Source organism: Dromaius novaehollandiae, chromosome 15 (assembly GCF_036370855.1).
Source record: "Dromaius novaehollandiae isolate bDroNov1 chromosome 15, bDroNov1.hap1, whole genome shotgun sequence".
In the NCBI taxonomy this organism is placed as follows: domain Eukaryota; kingdom Metazoa; phylum Chordata; class Aves; order Casuariiformes; family Dromaiidae; genus Dromaius; species Dromaius novaehollandiae.
Genome location: NC_088112.1, coordinates 9,739,956 through 9,758,952, shown reverse-complemented (window position 1 = coordinate 9,758,952; position 18,997 = coordinate 9,739,956). Strand labels below are relative to the sequence as shown.

The 18,997-nt window shown below is 38.6% G+C and overlaps 1 protein-coding gene across 5 annotated transcripts in view; it reads right to left on the bottom strand.

Annotated features, from left to right (window-relative positions):
* ATP10B (ATPase phospholipid transporting 10B (putative)) overlaps nucleotides 1-18,997 on the bottom strand; it is a 162,396-nt gene that overhangs the window by 40,734 nt on the left and 102,665 nt on the right. For 3 of the 5 annotated variants that reach the window (XM_064520855.1, XM_064520856.1, XM_064520857.1), the window contains 3 exons: nucleotides 15,071-15,364; nucleotides 13,786-13,980; nucleotides 2,545-2,749 (listed from right to left, as the gene is read on the bottom strand). In XM_064520855.1, the coding sequence (XP_064376925.1) occupies nucleotides 2,545-2,749; nucleotides 13,786-13,980; nucleotides 15,071-15,345 (675 nt within the window). In that variant the 5' untranslated portion in view covers nucleotides 15,346-15,364. Of the gene's footprint in view, nucleotides 1-2,544; nucleotides 2,750-11,645; nucleotides 12,535-13,785; nucleotides 13,981-15,070; nucleotides 15,382-18,997 lie in introns of those variants that run through there. The other 2 variants (XM_026118664.2, XM_026118663.2) reach the window with 2 other exon arrangements.

Sequence of the window (18,997 nt, the reverse complement as noted above, 5' to 3'; positions counted from 1 at the left end):
AAAGTTCAGAGCTGGAAATCAGGTCTGCTGCTGGGGCTCCCTATCTTATTCTAAAGCAAGAGAGACCCTCAGAGATTAGACTCCTTCAGAAACTGCAAATCTTAGGAATCCTTCATTAGAATTTATGAATATTTTGTCAGACTGCAAGAGGAACTCCTTACATTCCTAGTTCCCAAATATCATTTTTTTTCTTTACTATGCTCTAATTTTTACATTATTTTTTCTCTCCTCTTTTTTTCCTATGCAGTATATATATTCAATTTTATATATATAAAATCAAAGTACAAGAAAGTAGAGAGTCTGATCTAAAAATAAATGTTGGAGGAAAAATAAAAGCTTGATACATATAAAGGCATATACCTTCTACCTGAGGTTGAATATTTTAAGAATTTCTTCTCAGAAATATTGTTAACTTCTGTTAAATCCTTTTCAGCTCACTAAACTCAATGGGAAAATGAGTGAATATTTGGTTGTGCTGGCAATATTTGTACAAAGGAAAACAGCAATATATCAAAGGAACCTGGAAGGTGGCTTATTACTCATGGAGCAACCTAATAGGTTCCAAGCTAGAAAGGAGGTGGAAAAAGATGATTCTTCTCTCACAAAATGTTTTCATTTTGATTACAAGAATTTTACATTTGAAAATTCAAGTCAGAAAATGGTTTAAAAGGGGGAAAAAAGTTTCCTTCCTCTCAGTCTTTTACAGTTAGGAGAACTGCAATATTCCTAAGCATATCCTGAAATAAAAACTAAACTCATTCATATATATTTCCTCCCTCCTTCAAGTTTCACACTTTTATAGGTACTATTAAATCTGAGTTTTATGCAGCACATAAATCACAGGACTGCACAAAGAACAAAGAATAAGGAAGAAGTTGCAGACATGTACACTATAACTTCTATGATATTTAGCACACAGTGATTGCTTTTTTCAGTCAACATTCTGTTTACACTAATACTTTGAAATAAAAGGGTGACATAGCCTTACTATTTAAGCTCTGACCTTCCTGAGTATTGGGCATCACCACAGTCGGAATTGTGTGTAAAAAACATATATATTGTATAAAACTACTGAGGCAAAAGTTTGCATTTTGCATAATATTAGGGCACTTTATTTGAAAAAAAAAGAAGGGAATAATACAAAACCTCATGTGTGAAGTATGGCCACATCACATAAATGCAGCATTTTTTATTTTTTCTGTTTAGGTAGGCAGTTTAATGTTTTTTGCTAAATCTCTGCATAATAAATCTTCTGGGTTTTCTCAGGAAAAAGAGCCTCCCTAACCATAGTTAGAAAGCACTGAAAAAGGTGTGCTTTATAGTATAGCATTCACAACCTGGGAAAGCCCCTAAGTATGCCTGCAAGGTAATTTCCATTTGAAGAAAGAGCAAGTAACACTGGATTATAGCACCTGACCACAATTAGCCATGGAAATGGCCTACTTTTATTTAAGGAATCTGGTTGCTTCTTGCTGAGACCTGTTTTCTCCCCACCCCAAAACAAAACCAAAAGATTGGTCGAATGGCAGTTAGTAACAGCTAAATAAATGCATGTCATTCCTAGAATTATCCACAAGGTCTTTATATTTCCTGTCTGCTGCAATGATCCCAATGCAACAAAATATTCCTTTTCACATGCTACAGCTGCTTTAACTTCTGTGTTATTTGAAAAACTGCCCCAGTGTGGTTGAAAAGATACTCAAAAATATAAAGAATGCAACCCTTTAGAAGTCATACTTTCTTGTTAACTTCAGATTTATCAAAGATGATCCAACAGAATATTCCAGTTAATTGTTTGCAAAAAGGAAATTATAAGACCTACGGAAAAAAATGTTGCTTTTAAGCATTTAAATCAGATCTCTGCCAACATTCAAACATATGTCAAACATATCACACCTTCCATTTTTAGTTAACTTTTAATATTTTAATTTATCCTAATTTCCTATTCAATTACTAATGCACTCCTGGAAAAGGTCTTCATTGTTTCAAGTTACTGTGCCTTAGCACAGTTCCTAGTCAAACCGTCACATATGTACTTGCCTAGCATATGAGCAGCTGTACGTCAGGTGCAACAAAGAAGCAAAGTCCATAAAGAAGCCTGCACCCATTTTGAAAGAGGTGCCATGAACTGTGTTCCAATTTCCACGTGGAAATAATTCACTCATTTCTGGTGGCCTTGCTGTTGGCTGTGCCGCATGCTGTGACAGCCAGCCTGTGCCTGGGGAAGGGCTGGGTCAGTCTCAGACGGGGGTACGGTGTGCCGTGCTTTAGGCATTCATCAGCGCAGGAAGGCAAACTCCTCCTGTCTGAGATGATCTTCCCTTTTTCACCTCCATGCCTGTCACAGCATAACAAAAATCTTCTGGGACAAGCTGCTGCTTTGGGCACAGGGCATTAGCACCAACAGCAAAATGTGTTTCTGTAGCTGCATCAGAGCAAGCGGCCCATCAGAAGCCCTGCGTGTTGCATTTCACCCAGGAGCTGGCATGGAAGGGGGCTCAGACCAAGCGTTATGTGCGCGGGCCGTGCTGTTAGCAGACCTACCTGGCTAGAGAAGCCTGTCACAACTCGTCGTTGTTTGAGGTTGGTCTCCCCGTCAAGGTTGGCAGTTTCCAGGTGGCAGACCCCACTCTGGTCGGAGGAGTAGAGCAAGAGGATGTCGGCTGGGATGGTCTCGTTGCACCGCAGCTGCACAAAGTCCCCTACTCGGACATCTTTCCAGCACTTCTCAACGTAGCCATGATCTTCCCTGTGGCATTAAAAACATGTCTTGGGTAAACAGTCACACAATAGTCTTCACGAAAAGAAAGTGGGGAATGGCAGCACATTGATGTGTTTTCTTAAACGACACAGCCCAACAGTTAGAAATTCGTGATTTGGACAATTTCATAGTATCACTTCACCCTATCTCACATTCAAAATAAAGTCTCTACATGTTACTATGTCAAAAGTTATCTCTGAATCTAGCAGTGGCCTTATAATCTCCACAGCAAGAATAGAAAGGTGCTCAGCCTCACAGAGGTAAGCATTTTAAAGTATCTTATTCCAGAAATTCAGAAATTTCACCAAAAGTACTTTGTTACTTTAGACTGGGTGGCTATTTCTGAGATACTTGCCAACAGCAACACACAGATCCCGAAAGCAGCAAACTGGTATCTCAGCTAGACTTGCTTCGGCTCTCCCCTAGTAACCCTTGAAAGGTAATTACAAGTCTCAAGCTTAGCCCATATAAACAACTTGAACAGGAAGAACAGCAAAGAAGTTACCCCATAAAATTAAACAACAATAACACAACTAGAACCTAAGTTTAATGGAAAACTCGAGATGAAAACCACATGGCTTCTAAATACAAAAAAATGAAATACAAAGGAAAAGAGTTTTGGGGCTTAAGGAAAAGAAACTACTGTTTCACCAATAAACTGTTGCTCCACAGCTCAGGAAACAGCAAACTTTTTTGAAAGTATCTTTTCAATAATTGATTCATTAACAACTCTTAATCACCTGAGTGAAAAGAAGAACTGCGCAATAAATTTTAAAATTAGTCAAGGGGAAAACTACACAGGCAACAGTGGTCCAGCACTTCTAAACCTTTGAGAAGAAATCATTCTTTTAACATAAATAATTGAATCATCTTATGCCTTGATCTGCAACAGGGAAAATGCTCATAATACTTTAACAGACTCACAGTAAAAGGCTTCTTGTGATGACTCAGAGTCTCATTCTCGCTTAAGTTTTTAATCACCTTCATTTACTGCCTGAAGAATACTGTCTTTCAATTAATTGTTTGTTTCATGAGACGTGGCGCAGGGATACAGTAGGTAAGGTGTTTTGCTATGATTCAAAGGCACACGTCCAAGCATTGCTTCACAGCCAGGCCAAAGGCTGCTTCCTGCTAACCTCCTTTCCCCGTCTGCCGTAAAGGAGAGCCAGCCCTGACGCTGTTAGGCAATCTGCTGCAGGTGGCCAATGCCCTTATCTATAAACCAACACGAAATAAAAGCTTCCTGAAGAAGTTATGGTTCTAAAGGTTATTTAAATTACCTGCATTTCCCAATAGTATCCACTATTTATTAAAAAAAAAACAACACTATAAAAATCTCTTTAATTAATACTAGATGTTAGAAGTGCTTACATAGTGTTAAATAATGGTATTGTAAAAAGGATTTTTCATTCTTACATTACTCTCTAATTCTTGAATTTTTCATTCTTCTCTCTCCCGTTGTCTGCCTCTACTTATATGCCCGTCCTTGTTTCTTTTGCTCAACAACAGACATAAAAGACCTCGTTGAAGAACAGAACGCTGTTGTAAGTTAATCTGATGCTGTCACTCATTTTATAAAAATATTACAGACCAGTTTCTATTTGAAAGGCATTTATACAGATGTATGTTCAGTATTAATTGTTCTGCAAAGTGGATACTGATTATAATATGCAACAAAAGCACTAAGCGATCGGGAAATCTTCTTGTATCAAAGAGCTTCCTGGTAGAAGTTCTTAATTTGTCTGTTTAAAACACAAAAACAGGAGGACAGAAGCAATTTAGAACAAGCAGATGAGCTGTCTTGCTACCACAGACATTTGGATGCCGTGTATAGTTTGCGTATATTGTTTGCTAGGGCTCCTTCAGTGCAGTCCTACCTCTCTCTGTCAACTCTTGCACAATTCCCATGTTTATAGAACACGCTTGATTTTATCTGCTCACAAAATGCTATAGAAAGGCCTTGCCCAGCTGGCCGACTTCCAGACGAGCCTAAAGAAACTAGGTTCACAAAAACAATCTTTTGTCAGCTTTGTGATAGTTTTTTCAATAATCCCCTGTGAAACACACATTACGCACACAGCTTCAGGCACTGCCCATTTACTAATTAAAGAGGAGAAGATGGGTCAGGAAAGCCGGGTGACCTCTTTCCGATCACAGGAAAAGTCTTCCTGAGCGCTGGGATGAGCACTCAGGAAAGCCCAGCACCCCAGACCCGCAGGCAGGTTAACGGAGTACCCCCCTCTCCGCCGCAGAACACCAAAGCTACTAAAGAAACACGATTTCTGTGTAGAGGAGCACTCTATTTCCTGAAAGAACCAAGAGATTAATGGTCTCCTACAGTACAAAGGCTTTATACAACTTTTTTAGTGCTTAACCGATGGATAAAAGAAAGAAAAACACTTCACAAGCAACCTGTTGCACCCCACCGCACCGTTGGCCCAGCTCCCTTACAAGGTTGTTCCAAGAAGCAGTTTCCTTTTAGCAATTCCCATAACTGGGAACACTGCCCATTTTCTATTCGCTGATTAAAGTTCAGAGCACAAGCTCCTGTTGCTAAATAAACAGAAGTGCTTCATAAATCTAAGATGGTCTGACAAGAAACATATAAAAAATGCAAACACTTTTACACCATAAAATAAACAAGATGTGGTGATTTTCAATAGGCAGAGAGCTGGAAATCTGATTCTTACAGCATGCAGCATCCGGGCTGTGGCACAGCAAGGATATAATCCAAGGTAAAGGTTTCTCAGTGTCCTCTCTGCTTTACCATCCAATTTATTAACAGCAATTAGTCACAAGCAGAGCCACAGATATGTCTTCCATCCCATGCTGATCTGGTGCATTCCTAAGGGCTAAATTCATGCCCAGAAAGTGTTCCCTTGCTATCTTGGGATAATGGGTAGCAAGATACTGCTCATCAGAAGATAGGGTAGACAAATGGAGACAGTTAGCCTTGAGCACTCACAGAGTCTGCCAGAGGTGAGTATTACACTCATCATATTGGATCAGATAGTCTGAAGTAATGAGACTTTCTGAAGGCATTTCTGGGAAGAAAGGATCATAAAAAAATGCCAGCTGCGGTTGGAGATTGGGGAGGAACATGAATAAACTACTTGCTTTGTGTCAACAATGTAATTGCATGTTCTTGAATTCAATAAAAATGAATTTGAAGCAAAAACTGGGTCAAGAGGGACAGTGAATGGGAGAAGAAATCTGTAATTCTGTTCCCTCAAGGAGATAAAATAAAAGAAAAAAAAGTCATCTTTCATACGCATGCCTGTGACTCCCAGACTGTCTTAGAGGAAGATCTTCAGAAACTTTTAACACCCATAACTATCAATCCAACCAATGAGTTTAGTGACTCTTATTTCCTTGAATAACTAAAATTTCTATTTCAGGATCCTTTGCAAGTTTAAGTAGAGCTGCTGTTTGCTCTTCCCTTAGCCCTCTAAGTTGCCACTGGATTATTATAACATCAGCCACTTAAAAAAAAAAAGTCATATATATAGATAAACTCAAATGTTTGTTATCAGATGTCAATTCAATAGAATGTTATATTTAAAAATGGCCCCCTCAGGCATCACTTACCCTATGAAGAATATTATTGCTCTGAGATTCTCAGTGCTACGCAGTCAACAAGTGGAATCACACAACTATTTACTCTTCACAGTCTATTTTTGCAAACAGAAATCCCAGATATTTTCATACTGTCAATGATTACACCAGATTTTATAAGGAAAACTTCAGAAACTGCTTCCAAAGACCACTTCACGGCCATGACGTCAAGGTTAGGAGCTACTACCACAAAACTGGAAACAAACAAGTGAATTTAGCACTTGAGAAAGGCCCTGGACAGAGATGGAGCAGACTCTGAAATGCATCCATAGATCAGAGAGAGCACAGCACAAGCTGGCCCATAATATTGCTGAGCAGGAGATATTTCTGAAGGGGAAAAGCTATTGCCATCTCCATGTCAATTCATCACTGGTGTTTACCATGCTACTCTCACCTTCTGTAGCTGGGAAGGTTGTTTTTTGATGTGGACATCAGCCCAGTAGGATCAGTGAATGACATTACTTAGCAGAGGTCAGTCCCATAACAAGCCCTCATCAGCAAGCAGTTATATCCATTTCCCATAGCTGCAAACTTCCTCTCAGGATTTGAACAACACAATGAAATAGCGATGAGCATCTTTCAAAGATAATGAGAGTGAAATTTTTCTAAAGTCTAACAAAATACATCTTTAATCATACTATTTTGGCATTGCAAGTTCCTTAATGCTAACAAAGGATCCTAAATTTGTGTGTGCTAAAAATGCCTGTAGCATCCTACCATAGAAGATATCCTCTCAATGATAAAAACATTCTCTATTCAATCATTCCAAGTTTGTACAGACTTAAAATAAGTACCAAAGCTTTAGAAATATACTATGCCCATGTGTTTTGGATTTTTTTAACTTGTATTTTTACCTGTCTCTCCCTTGATTTTATAATGAGCTGGAACAAATGAAAAAATAAAATGAAATAGAAGTCAAAAGCATTTTGAGCACACATATGCTTAGACTTTACTAGGTTCATTTTGTAAGTTATGGATCAAATTATTTAGGAAAAATCGGAACTTTCTTTCCAATACTGCCTAGAGCAAAATGCTATTGTTAGGATTCTGCCTTGGACTAGATGGAAAGAACAGATAACTCCAAGGTCAGTTATTTAATGAATGCTAATCCTTAGCATTAGTTTCCAAGGGCTCCTATTAACTTACAAAGTTTCTGGGAGGTACAGCCTAAAGCACCTTTTTGTTACGCTCATCTCCTGACATGACCATGTACCATCTTGAAGTCACATGTAGGAGCCTGCTTCTGTCCAGAATTTAAATGTGCCATTTCAGGCAGTTGTTTACTGAGGTATTCACTGTTATTTTAGGTACAAAAACTCCAGAGTACCTAAAGTGTACATAAAAGCTATACACGCAACAGACCAGAGAATGCCAACTGCCGGTGACAGTTCCACACAAAGCATGATATGCTCATGTTTGACATTAAGCCAAGGTATCATGGTATCTTTGCTGATGGACAGTGAGTTTCAGTAACACCGCAGCAGATTATTATCCTGCAGTCATTGTAAAGCTTACTTATATCACTAACTTTTACATGAAGTAATTCATGCTCAAAACTGATCAACATTCATGTTTTGTGGCTATCACAAGAATGCATCTGCAGCCACGCAGATATTACCTGGAGCTGGGGTATGAAACCAGGAGGCTTTGAGCCTCAGCTACACAAGTTCATACACCACTCAGACAAGGCATCATATAGATGTAGAAGGTGTTGCTATGTCCAAGAAAATCAACTGCAATTTTGCCAGAGGGCATGTGATGGGACTTCGAGCTGGCCTGAGGCTTGAAACTTCGAAACTACTTTTTTTTTTTTTTTTTTTTTTTTTTTTGGGGGGGGGTGCAGGAGATGAACTCAAACCTTATACTAATCGGAGAAAAGAATCACGATGTTGTCAGTGGACCTGCGGAGGAAGAGTATATCGATGCTTGTAGGACCTACTTGAAAACCACAGGGTCTAGAATATCACAGAGGAACTTCACCGAGAGTGTAGTCAGGCCACCTCATTTAGGAGGCCTGTTGGCTTACCTAGTTAACAGGCAACTCCATAGGATGAATCAAAGCACGTAAAATAGACTTCTTTTCTGAATCACTCTCTCAGATATCTGACTTTAGGTGCTTAAAATTAAGCAGCGTGAACAGCTCAAATACTTTCAGTGTTTTTATGGGTGCAGCTGCCTAATGTAATTGGATTCAGTCAAGTGTCATCTTAAACTGTGCATAGTCCTTGTATTTGCACCTAAGCATATACTGAAACACTCAGAAAAGTTTAAGTTAAATTTTCCAGAGGTGTAAAATCAATGTAACTAATAAATCAATGTAAAACCTTGCCTGGATGCTATGGAGTGTTTGTAGATCATTAAAGCTTGATCCTGAAATATTTTTGAGGGGTTCACCAGATCCAAGCAATAGGTTAATTATACACTGAATATTTTCTCAATCACTATAGAACTTCAGGGTAATTAAATAAGAGCTTATAGTCGCTGTTGGGCTGACATTCACTTACGGTACCATAGCTGGCCTATACACTACATTCAGCGCTGGCAGCTGTTGTTAGTAAGTTAATGACAAACTGGAGAGAGTTCAAAGAACAATAACCAAAGTAGGTCTGGGGGATGGACTTACAAGAAAGATGAAAAGAGTGATACAGAACTTCACTAAAAGGTGACTGAGTGTAGCAAAATGAATGTGATGATAATCACAAATACTCAAAGACTATAATTAAATATTATGGATGAAAAATAATAAATTAGGCTTGTATGAAACTAGGTAACTTGAAGAATTTGAATGCAATTAAGGAGTGCTAATAAAAGCAGAATAGCATAGGAGATGCTTTGACAATCACAATGTGAAGGTAGTGGAAGCCCCATTGCTTGGAAAATTTAGAAGCAGACAACATATATTTTAAAGAATACCAGGAGAAAGGAGGCAATTAAACTTCCCCATGTGCATTTGGATTTTGAGTTACTTTTTTTTTCTGTTGTGTGATTTGTTCTGAAAGCATAACAGTTTATAAAGTCATTATATCTCCCCAAGACACTTTAATGACTATTAGTTGTCTCCCCATTTTTCAATTAAACATTCTTTAAATATGCTACCTGAAATGTCTTTTTCTTCATTTGGCTACCAGACTAGATTAGAATTGCAGCTGACCTCTGTGAAAATAAAATTAGAAGAAATGAATTTAAATTGGCTGTCTGGTAAACACACTGTCCCTTGCTCTGAGCAAGGAGGGCAAGCTACTGCACTTCCCCCAGTCTTCAAGAAAGTTTTGGAAAATATTCAGCATTTGGAAAAGAGAACTCTGTCTTTGTGTTTCTCTTGGAACAGGGAACCAGAGTTCTTGTTATTGAAATCTGAAATAAAGAAAATATACTCTTCAAAATTAATACTTTAAATCTAATTAATTGTTCATCTTAGGATGGAAGATCAGTTGCGCCATTAAAAGAATTCTCTGCTGTCACAAAATTAAAAAGACTCATAGTGTCTAGAAAAAGACTTTCACCCATGTTACAAAATTACCTACAGTAGATGATTCAAAAAGAAGAAAATTAGAAGACACCACACTCTTCCATGACTTTGCAGCTAGCAAGAAGAACAAGAAATACCAGCTTCCGAAAGCTCTATAGAAGCCTGATTAAAATTATTCATGATATAATAAGATGTAACTACAGATTTGATGGCAGTTGTAATTACCCACCATTTTTCCAGACAGGATGAACGCTGTAGTCTGAAGCCCTCCTCATTTCCCTTTCCCTTACATCACCTTTTTGGGTCATAAAACTTTGGTGAAGGACAAGATTCTAGACAAGATTTATTCATAGATCATCAAAGTCCTATTTATGGGATGGAATGACCAATTTTAAGATGGCCCCATGTCAAGTTTCACCATAAGAAAGTATTCATGGCTATGACTCTAACCTGGACCTGTACGTACATTGCAATTCCATGACGAGCATTTTTCTCTCATACAAAAACAAGTTTTATCGTATTTCCCCACTTCTCACATTTGCATAGTAAATGTCTTATATATAAAAATTACTATCTTCATTTTATCTAAAGGGGAAATAGATAAGATTTCCTATGCAGTATCTATTCACTAGCATCCACTGCATCACCTACTATTCCCTTTCGGACTGGCCATAAAAAATATGTAGGTCTCATTGCCTCCTAGATTAATGCAACATTGAAAAGATTAAAAAATCCATCTAGACTGCAGTCTCAAAGATAGGCAAAAGAAGCAATTCTGTAACCAACCCAAGGAGCTAGAACTATTGACAGAGAAGAACTCTTAGGTGAATAATATTTAGAAACTTATAAAATGCCTACTTTTTAAGTCAAGTAGCAAAAGCAAATGCATTGTTTCCCTGCTTAACTGGCAAGATATGAAAATAGAAACCTGAGAAACATGCGCAGAAGAGACAAACAGCGATGGCAGCACTGTGTGACAAAAGCCAGAGTTCTGCAAGATCTTGTGTGCGAGAAGATACATTATACAAAGCACTGTTGATTAATGTGAGGGATGACAAGCAACTTTCAAAGAAATGGAAAGTTTTGCTCTTCTAGCTCTCAGATGTGATATTTTAACAGGAAAAAGTCATCTTCTACTGAGAGAACAGGTCCTATACTAATGAAATATAATTTTGAAATTCCTTAAATTCCTAAAAGCAAGAAAGCACGAAATATTTTGAAGAGCTCATCCCAGACACTCACAGTTGATTCATTCAGAGATGATCAGAGGCGTATATTACTATCTTATCGTTTAAACTATATTTTTACTCAGTTTTATTTTACATACAACTGAAAATACAACTGAAGCCTTGCTTACGGTTTAAAATATAAAATTCAGAGAAGTGCAAAGGGCTACATTGATACAAATAGGCCCCATTCCTGATCTTGTTCTATGATACCTTACATTGATAGAATTAAGCCCTCTTGACATTTCCTTAAAAATCCAGATGCTTGGTAGTTATTTAAGCCCCTGGTTTCCTCTGTCCTCCACAGATAAGAGACAGATAGCCACTCCAATACCATGCAACTTGAACTTTCCCTCCCAGTTGGAACATGAGGCTTAAACAAAACAGGACTATTTATCTTTCCCTGCCTCAGATCAAATATCAATTTTATCTAACCATCATGATTTTTCCCAGTTTTATCTAATCACTATGATTTTCCAGGACACTATATTAAATGTTTTTAAACAAAAAGCATCACAACTGATGAAAGATCCCAATACAACTTTTTTCTGAATAAAAACTGAACAAAACTCACCTGCTGTAAACGTAACAGCCCATATTATTGATTTCTTTGTCCAATTTGTACCGCCGAAAGTCCTCCCAAGCATCTTTAATGGCTGTAATGGCCATTATAACACAAATTGGGATCACAGAAACTTCTGGTTGGAAAGCATTAACCACTGGCACAAAATTCAGCAGTGTGATGGCCACAAAATAAATATTGGCAAAGCGGTGAAACTGTTCAGAGATATTTTTAGGGAGAAAAGTCAAGGGAGTATATTTTGTAGTCTTAATTTCATTGCAGTCATAGTGTCTGTTTGGATTTTCCTTCCACTTCTTTCTTCCAAAGGGCAAATTAGAGATGATCGCTCGTTTATTTTCATTTTTCTTCTTTCTTTTCTTTACTTTTCCTCTCCTCTCCATCTCTTCATTTTGGATTTCAGTGTCAGAAGCAGTACATTGGCAGCACGTTCTTCTGAAAAAAAGTTTTGTCCATATCTTCATAGAGAAGCAGCCTCGAACACTTTTCCACGACATCTTGCTCTCCTGTCAGAACGTCGCTTCAAATTTAATAACGACAAAGTGAGAACAGGTCACTAATCTGGGTGAACTTCAAAGCAGGGAGGAGAAGAGCCAAGCCGTCTGGAGTCCAGGGCCATCTCACTCGACTGCAGCCTCCACCTACCCGAAGACAGGTAGCATCCCAGCCAGCCTTGCGCCAGGTCCTAGAGCCTGCCAGGGAGCACGTCACAGCCACAAAAGCATCCTGAAAGGGTTGTTATTCCTGTTAGGATACGCCTGGAGGCCCCATCCCCGGCGCTTCCCTGGCTCGGTGTATCGGCTCAGGTGAAGCGTCTCTGCTTTAGCACAGAACCGGGACAAACCGCAGGACGCGCACAGGTTTCACGGTTCACTTGAAGCTTTTCTGAATCCCTTGCTTGGCACGGGAGCTGTCAGGAAGTTCAAAGGTAATGGGCAGAGCACTGCACCTCTGAAGTCAACAGCAGATTGCTATAAACCTCCGCAGAGCCAGCACTTCTCCCTTCACCTCCTCTATCTACTATTGATTGTCTCACCCACTACACAGAGTATTCAAAATAACAAACAAACAAACCAAAAACCCCTCTTCTACAAACCAAGCAGGCCTACGAGTCAGCAGCAGTATGGATTATACACATACGTAGACAATTCAAGGGAAGTTAACCCAGACCGCCCCTCAGCCTGGTCCTTCTGCTTGGGTAGTCCTCCAGCTTCTGGACATCCAAAGCATCTCTCTCTCACCCAGTAATTTCTTCCCACCCCACATTTCATTTTCCTCATTGGCTCTCATGCCTCTGCACATAAACATGCAGCATATGACAGTTAATTTCCAAGAGAACTACCTGAATACATATGAAACGTAGTAATTTTTCCTCTACAGGGCTTAGAAAGGAGTGAGAAAGAGAAGAGACACAAGTATTTTAACTCCTTCTAAAGCAAAATTCCTATTATGTAGTGACAAGCTAACTAGTGTTAAGTCAAGTTATTACTTGGACAAGAAACTCTGATGAAATCTAAATGTTGCAACAAGAATTACACATGGAAATATTTCTTCCTTCTGAGTCAGTACTGAGCAAACATCGCAGCTTCCAGCACATGGGTGTTGTACCATCTCCAAAGTGAAACTGTGATGTATTGATCACTTGTACTTACTGGAAATCCTATTGAATTTTTTCAGTTCCTGGTTATGCTTCACCTTGAATATAGTTTAATATTAATTTTTGTATTAATGGTTTTAGTGGGAAACTTTTGAAAAACATTGTTCCAGCTTAACAGCCCCAGTGGTGCGTTCCAGACTTGGCTACATTTCAGGTGCTCTGCATCACTTTTCCTCCAGATCCTTCAGCTACCTGGACAAGATGTCGTGTGTGCTGGCAAACCGGTTTAGAAACTTGGAATGAGAACTTGTATATCAGCACACGCTGCTGTAGCCTAGGACAAAACTTGAGTGATATTAGGATGACTGTGAGTGACATAAATGAAAAACACTCCAAAGGCGAAAAAACCCCTCTTTATAAGAGCTTTTCCAAACTTACTGTGATCCGAAGGAGAAGCAAGGAAATTATTGTGAAATCAGATGAGCAGTTTCCACCATATCAAACACAAGAAAAAAATCATCAGTTTAGTCTACTTACTTGTCATATACCCTGGTTTTAGAGGAGTTTATAGTCTTATCAAATCGGTATTTTCTATAGTCTTCAATAACGTCCTTCACCGTGACGGCAAGCAGCACTGCAATCAAAGGCAGCATAGTAATCTCCCTGTGGAAAACTTCCACTTGTGGGAACCAGTTTAGAACCACCAGAAAGAGGAAATAAAGATTAGCCAGCCTGAAAGGGCATAAAAGAAATTAAATGTAGTCAGAATTTAAAACATGTCTTTTTCTTGATGAACATCCCCCATTTTGTCTCACAGGAACATTAATCTTTCCACATCTCTACCTCCTCTTCCTCTCCCAGAAAGGATTAATCAGTTACTTTACTGTGAGCCTGTGAGATACATTTTCATTGCATTATAGCTGCCTTAAATTTTCCATGTATTACAAATACTTTTATCAGGATCTAAAACTTCTTTAATGATCTCCCACTGCCTCAGTCTTTAAAATAAGCACAAAATCAATCCAAATCCTCAAAAACCAAACCAATGTAACAGAATGGGTATAAAAAACATATGCTCAGAATTATAGAACTGTCCCCAGCAGAAATCTGTGAAGGCCTTTTACCAAGTATATGGAAAATGGAAGATGAAATTATAGAGGTATAAATCTAATATACCAAACAGACATTTCAAAGCTAGAAATGGATAGACAGCTTTCATTTATCTTTATCATAATGATATTTCCCTAGGCATCTTATTGATGTGATTCATTATGCTGGGGTACCTCATCTCACATCAGGCCTTGGAAAGAAACCCGATCTAGCACTAGCCATCTTTTATATACAATCCTGTATACATGTATATGTATGCTATTTATAAGATGGTGGACAAAGTCAATTAAATTCCCTAAAAAACCTACTAGAATTATCTGTAAGCCCCTGAAACCTTCTACAAGATCTAATAGATGTCTCAACACCCAACGAAAATGTCATGTTCTTAAAAACTAGAAGTTTATTCAACACAGAAACAGGAATTTTAAAATAAATTATATGAATTTTTTTACATAGAAGACTGCTCCAGCACTCAAGAGAAATTGGCCTCAGGATCACAATAGCAAATTAGACACAACACTGGTTAGCACACAGCATTTATTTACTTTAACCCTCCAGTTCAGTGTGAATCAGCTAATATTTGGGTATAGATAAACAATCAACTAAATTTTAGTAATACACTAACTACAAAAGCAGCCCTTCTCCATCACCCTCAAATATCGTTCTTCAGAGAGAGTTCTTAAATATCATATATCATTGAATGAGTTTTTACCTGTGAAACTGCTCAAAGAGATTTTGGGGCAAGAAAGTGAGCCAGGTGTATTTTGTGGTCTGTATCCTGTTTCCAGAATAAAATCTAGCAGCTTGGTCCCAGTCTTTCTGCTGCCTCCCATTGTTGGGAAACACAATCCTCCATTTGTTTAAGTTGAATTTCAGCCTGTCTTTGACAGAAAACAGTAGTGGTGTCGATTCTGAGAGAGCCTGGGAGGGATGCGGGGCTCCCAGTCGCTGCCAGCGATACAAAGCCGAGTCCACAGACAAAGCCATTTTCAGCAGGGGTGTCAGGCTAAAAGACAAATGCATGACAAGAACTGAAAACCAATTCCGCTCTGGTAGAAAATTCACTTTGTACCTTGCCAGGGTAGGTTTAAAGCAGCAAACAATACTACTGTTCAGTACGTTACACATTCAGTCTTCAAGCTCGGCACTTTCTGCAGAGAAGCACAGAATAACAGGTACAACAAAATCTTTGGTATGGAAAAATCCATTTCTATCTCTGTGGGGAAAAAAAGCCCTCTGTGTTCTGTGTGTTGTAACTGCAAACTAATGTAGATAAAAGCCGATTTAACAGATGTGAACAATGGTTTTTCTACCACAAAGTCTTTATCACTTTTCTCAGTCATAAACTGCCACCAAATCTATTCAGGCATTTTTCTTCAAATGCCTCAGACTTTCTTACAATACTTTTTCTATTCACAATTACTTACAAAGGGACAGGCTCAGGTGTTGAATCTTAATGGCTCAGATAATAAAGAACTGCAACATCAGCTTAATCTCATTTACATTCACATAACAGTTTTTCAAAGTCTCCATAGAAATCTGATTTAAATGCAAAATGTCAGCCAGCAGTAAAACAATGGATGTTTTATTGGTTGGAAAGATAAAGGAATTCAATCTACTAATACTAATCCTATTATCATAGGACACTTGTCTTCTGACTTGTTCACACATTCGCAACTGCAATTGTGATCCGACGTCCATGACGCTGAGGCTCCAAAGTGCAGGTGTATATGCTGTTATGCTCAGTCTAAACACACTAAAATCCCAATCCACCAACAGGAGTTTAGAGACTGGAAGCTCCCATATACAGGTGCGGCAGTGTAAAGTAAAAAAAAGAAAACAAACAAAAAAGGGCTCTGGCCTTGTGTAACTTCAGAGTTCCACTAAACTAAATACCTGAACTGAACCTAGCTTACCTAGACTGTGGGAAATATGGAGAAAGAAATTTGATTTAAACCCAGACAATAAGAATCACTTAAGAATTGGTTTAAACTTCATTTGATAGAAGTCATGTTTGAAGCAGATTAAAATATCCATGCATTTGTACAGGTCTAAATAAGCACATTTGAAACACATTAAAACTTTAGATTGGTTTATGCCTTTATTACAGGTGGGTCCTTTGTTTCTCTCTGCTTTTCAGCTTCCTCTTCCAAAATGCCTTTCTTTTAAAGCATGAAATATGTAATTTTCTTTGAGAAAAATCCTAATCATATTAAAAAGATATGTGTTATTAAGTCATAGAAGGGGAAAATTATACTATCCTGAATTTCACTGACATCTGAAGTGTGTTGTTTCATCAGCAAACTGCAAGGCATGTTTATACACTATTACTCACTAACTACTCAAAAACTGCTGTTAATTTGGAGTTCAGGTTGCTTGGCAGTGCCTGGTGAACCTCTACGATGTTGAGAGTGACTAATTTATACCTCTCAAAAACTTGGAGATGCTAGCGAGGTTAATACAAACTTAAATCCCAATGCCTAGGGAGTCCAGATCGAAAGCCATGTCTCCCTGAGAGGAGACTTTAATGCTACAAATTGCTAGAAAGATGAGAGGAAAGGGGAAATATCAGAACTAGCAAGTGGAAGGAGTTTTTAACAGAACTTGCCGTTACTTGTATTGTGCTCCACAGGCTGGAATTTCTGTGTTTAGCCCCTCATTTTAGATAACTTCACTGTGTTTTCAGTAGCCGTATTGACCTATAGAAAAATTAGCTTTATCACTAGGTAAAGCAGCTGCCATTGTCATAAAGGGTGAGAGAGAGCAGTGGGAAGAAGGTGTGACGACCTGAACCCTGAGCACCCGACGCTCCTTTGCTGGGCTGCTCTCGGCCACCCGTGGGAGCCTTGTGCTGATGGGCAGCAGGAGACACAGCTAAGGCTTCCCCTGGGATTGGGGACACCAATCCTGGGTGTCGCAGGACAAGACAGTGATAAGCAGCTGTCTCTTAGCAGCGTGTAATGGCATTTAGTTTATTTTGTTCTAGCATGTGAAGAGCTAGGAGGAAAAAGGTGCACAGATGGCAAAGAAAAGCACGGAGTGCTGGCTGAGAGGATTGCAGCAAGGGCCAAATGTCGAGGAGGGAGGTGAGAGAGTGGTCCATTGGTTCAGATCAGGCACTTGAAAAAAATGGGTTCAGCTCTGTGCTCTGCCAAAAATTACCTGGGTGACCAAACCCTTTGATATTTAGATTTCATTCATCTTTATCTTTTCTTTTTTAAAGGAGGGATAATGGCACTTTTTTTTGTCTTAAAGTTCTTCTGTAAAAATGCATTAAGGCTGGAGGGATGATGAACAGGGGATAATGAACAAGCAGGCCTAGTGCCAAACAGTGGTAGAACTATGGTTGCTCCTTGAGTACCCAGGATCAGAAATATATTAGTGGATAAGTTGTGCTTATAATCCTTTTTTTTAAGACGACTTTGATCTCAGGAGCCTTTTGTTCATAAGACACCAGATTTAAACTATTAACGTGACTGAGCATACAAAGTACAGCAAACTTTATGGCAGTCTTCCTTGTGTCTGGATTTTAGAGCACCTGGTGCTTGTTTACAACAGAAAGGTAGGATGAATCATTTGAAGTTATTATATTGAGACACGCGCACGCAACTGAAAGCTGTAAATGGCCTCATTCAGAAGTGAAGAAACTTGTAGTTTAATCTGTAGATGGGACCTCACGTAATCCATAACAACTACTCTGCCCATGCCCAGATAAATGATGAGTGCTTTGACCAAAGTCAAAGTGACATCCAGCCTAAGCTACCTTAAAGCTAGGACTTTCTTACATTACAATTTGTAATCTGTGGTGAAATATTTTACAATGAAGATACAATGATTAAATCCCTAGTAGTCACTAAGAAGCATACTGATCACTCAGTGGAAATGCTGCAGTGAAACGATGCAGTTCATGGCTGCTAGTTAAAGGCTGGAAACATCTGCCACTCTGTTCTGAGTAGTAAGCTCTCCAGTTGATTTCAGCTACATCATAAATTAATATCTGATCAGTGGATAGAAGAGTCGTGGTCTTTGATGTCTTAAAGACTCATGGCACTACATATGTCTCTAACAACATCATAAATATGAAGTGCTGGATGTATGAGTCACATATAACCTCATAACCCATCAGAGTCCCAAACTATTCCTATACCTGTGATACACCAAGACAGGATGAAATTGCTTTGTAATTACAAATAGAAAAGAAGCAATAATTTCAGGCATTTTTCTATAAATAAGAGGATAAAAGATGAGTTAAGGTAGCTTTATCATCAAAAATAGCATGTCTTCCACAACTTCCATGGAAAACTTTTTCTACAGCTTCACAAATCATAATTAGGCAAGTTGCTTGACATTCAAAATAGGTCTTGTCCCCACCTCATCTTTAACTATTTCCTTAATATATAAATCAATGAAAGAATGACTTAGTTCTATTCAGCTTGGAAATCAACCTTCTCTTCAGTGTTTTCTTTGCCAGGCAGTGGTCAAAAACAGTGCTGCATCCATGAAGAGAGAGGATGACTGTTGCCAACATACAATTAAATGTGTCACAGGAAATGTACAGACTTCATAACATAAACCATGTAAGAATAAGCAACTGTTATACTGGGGAAAATTATGTAGCTGGATGCATAATCAAAGCAGC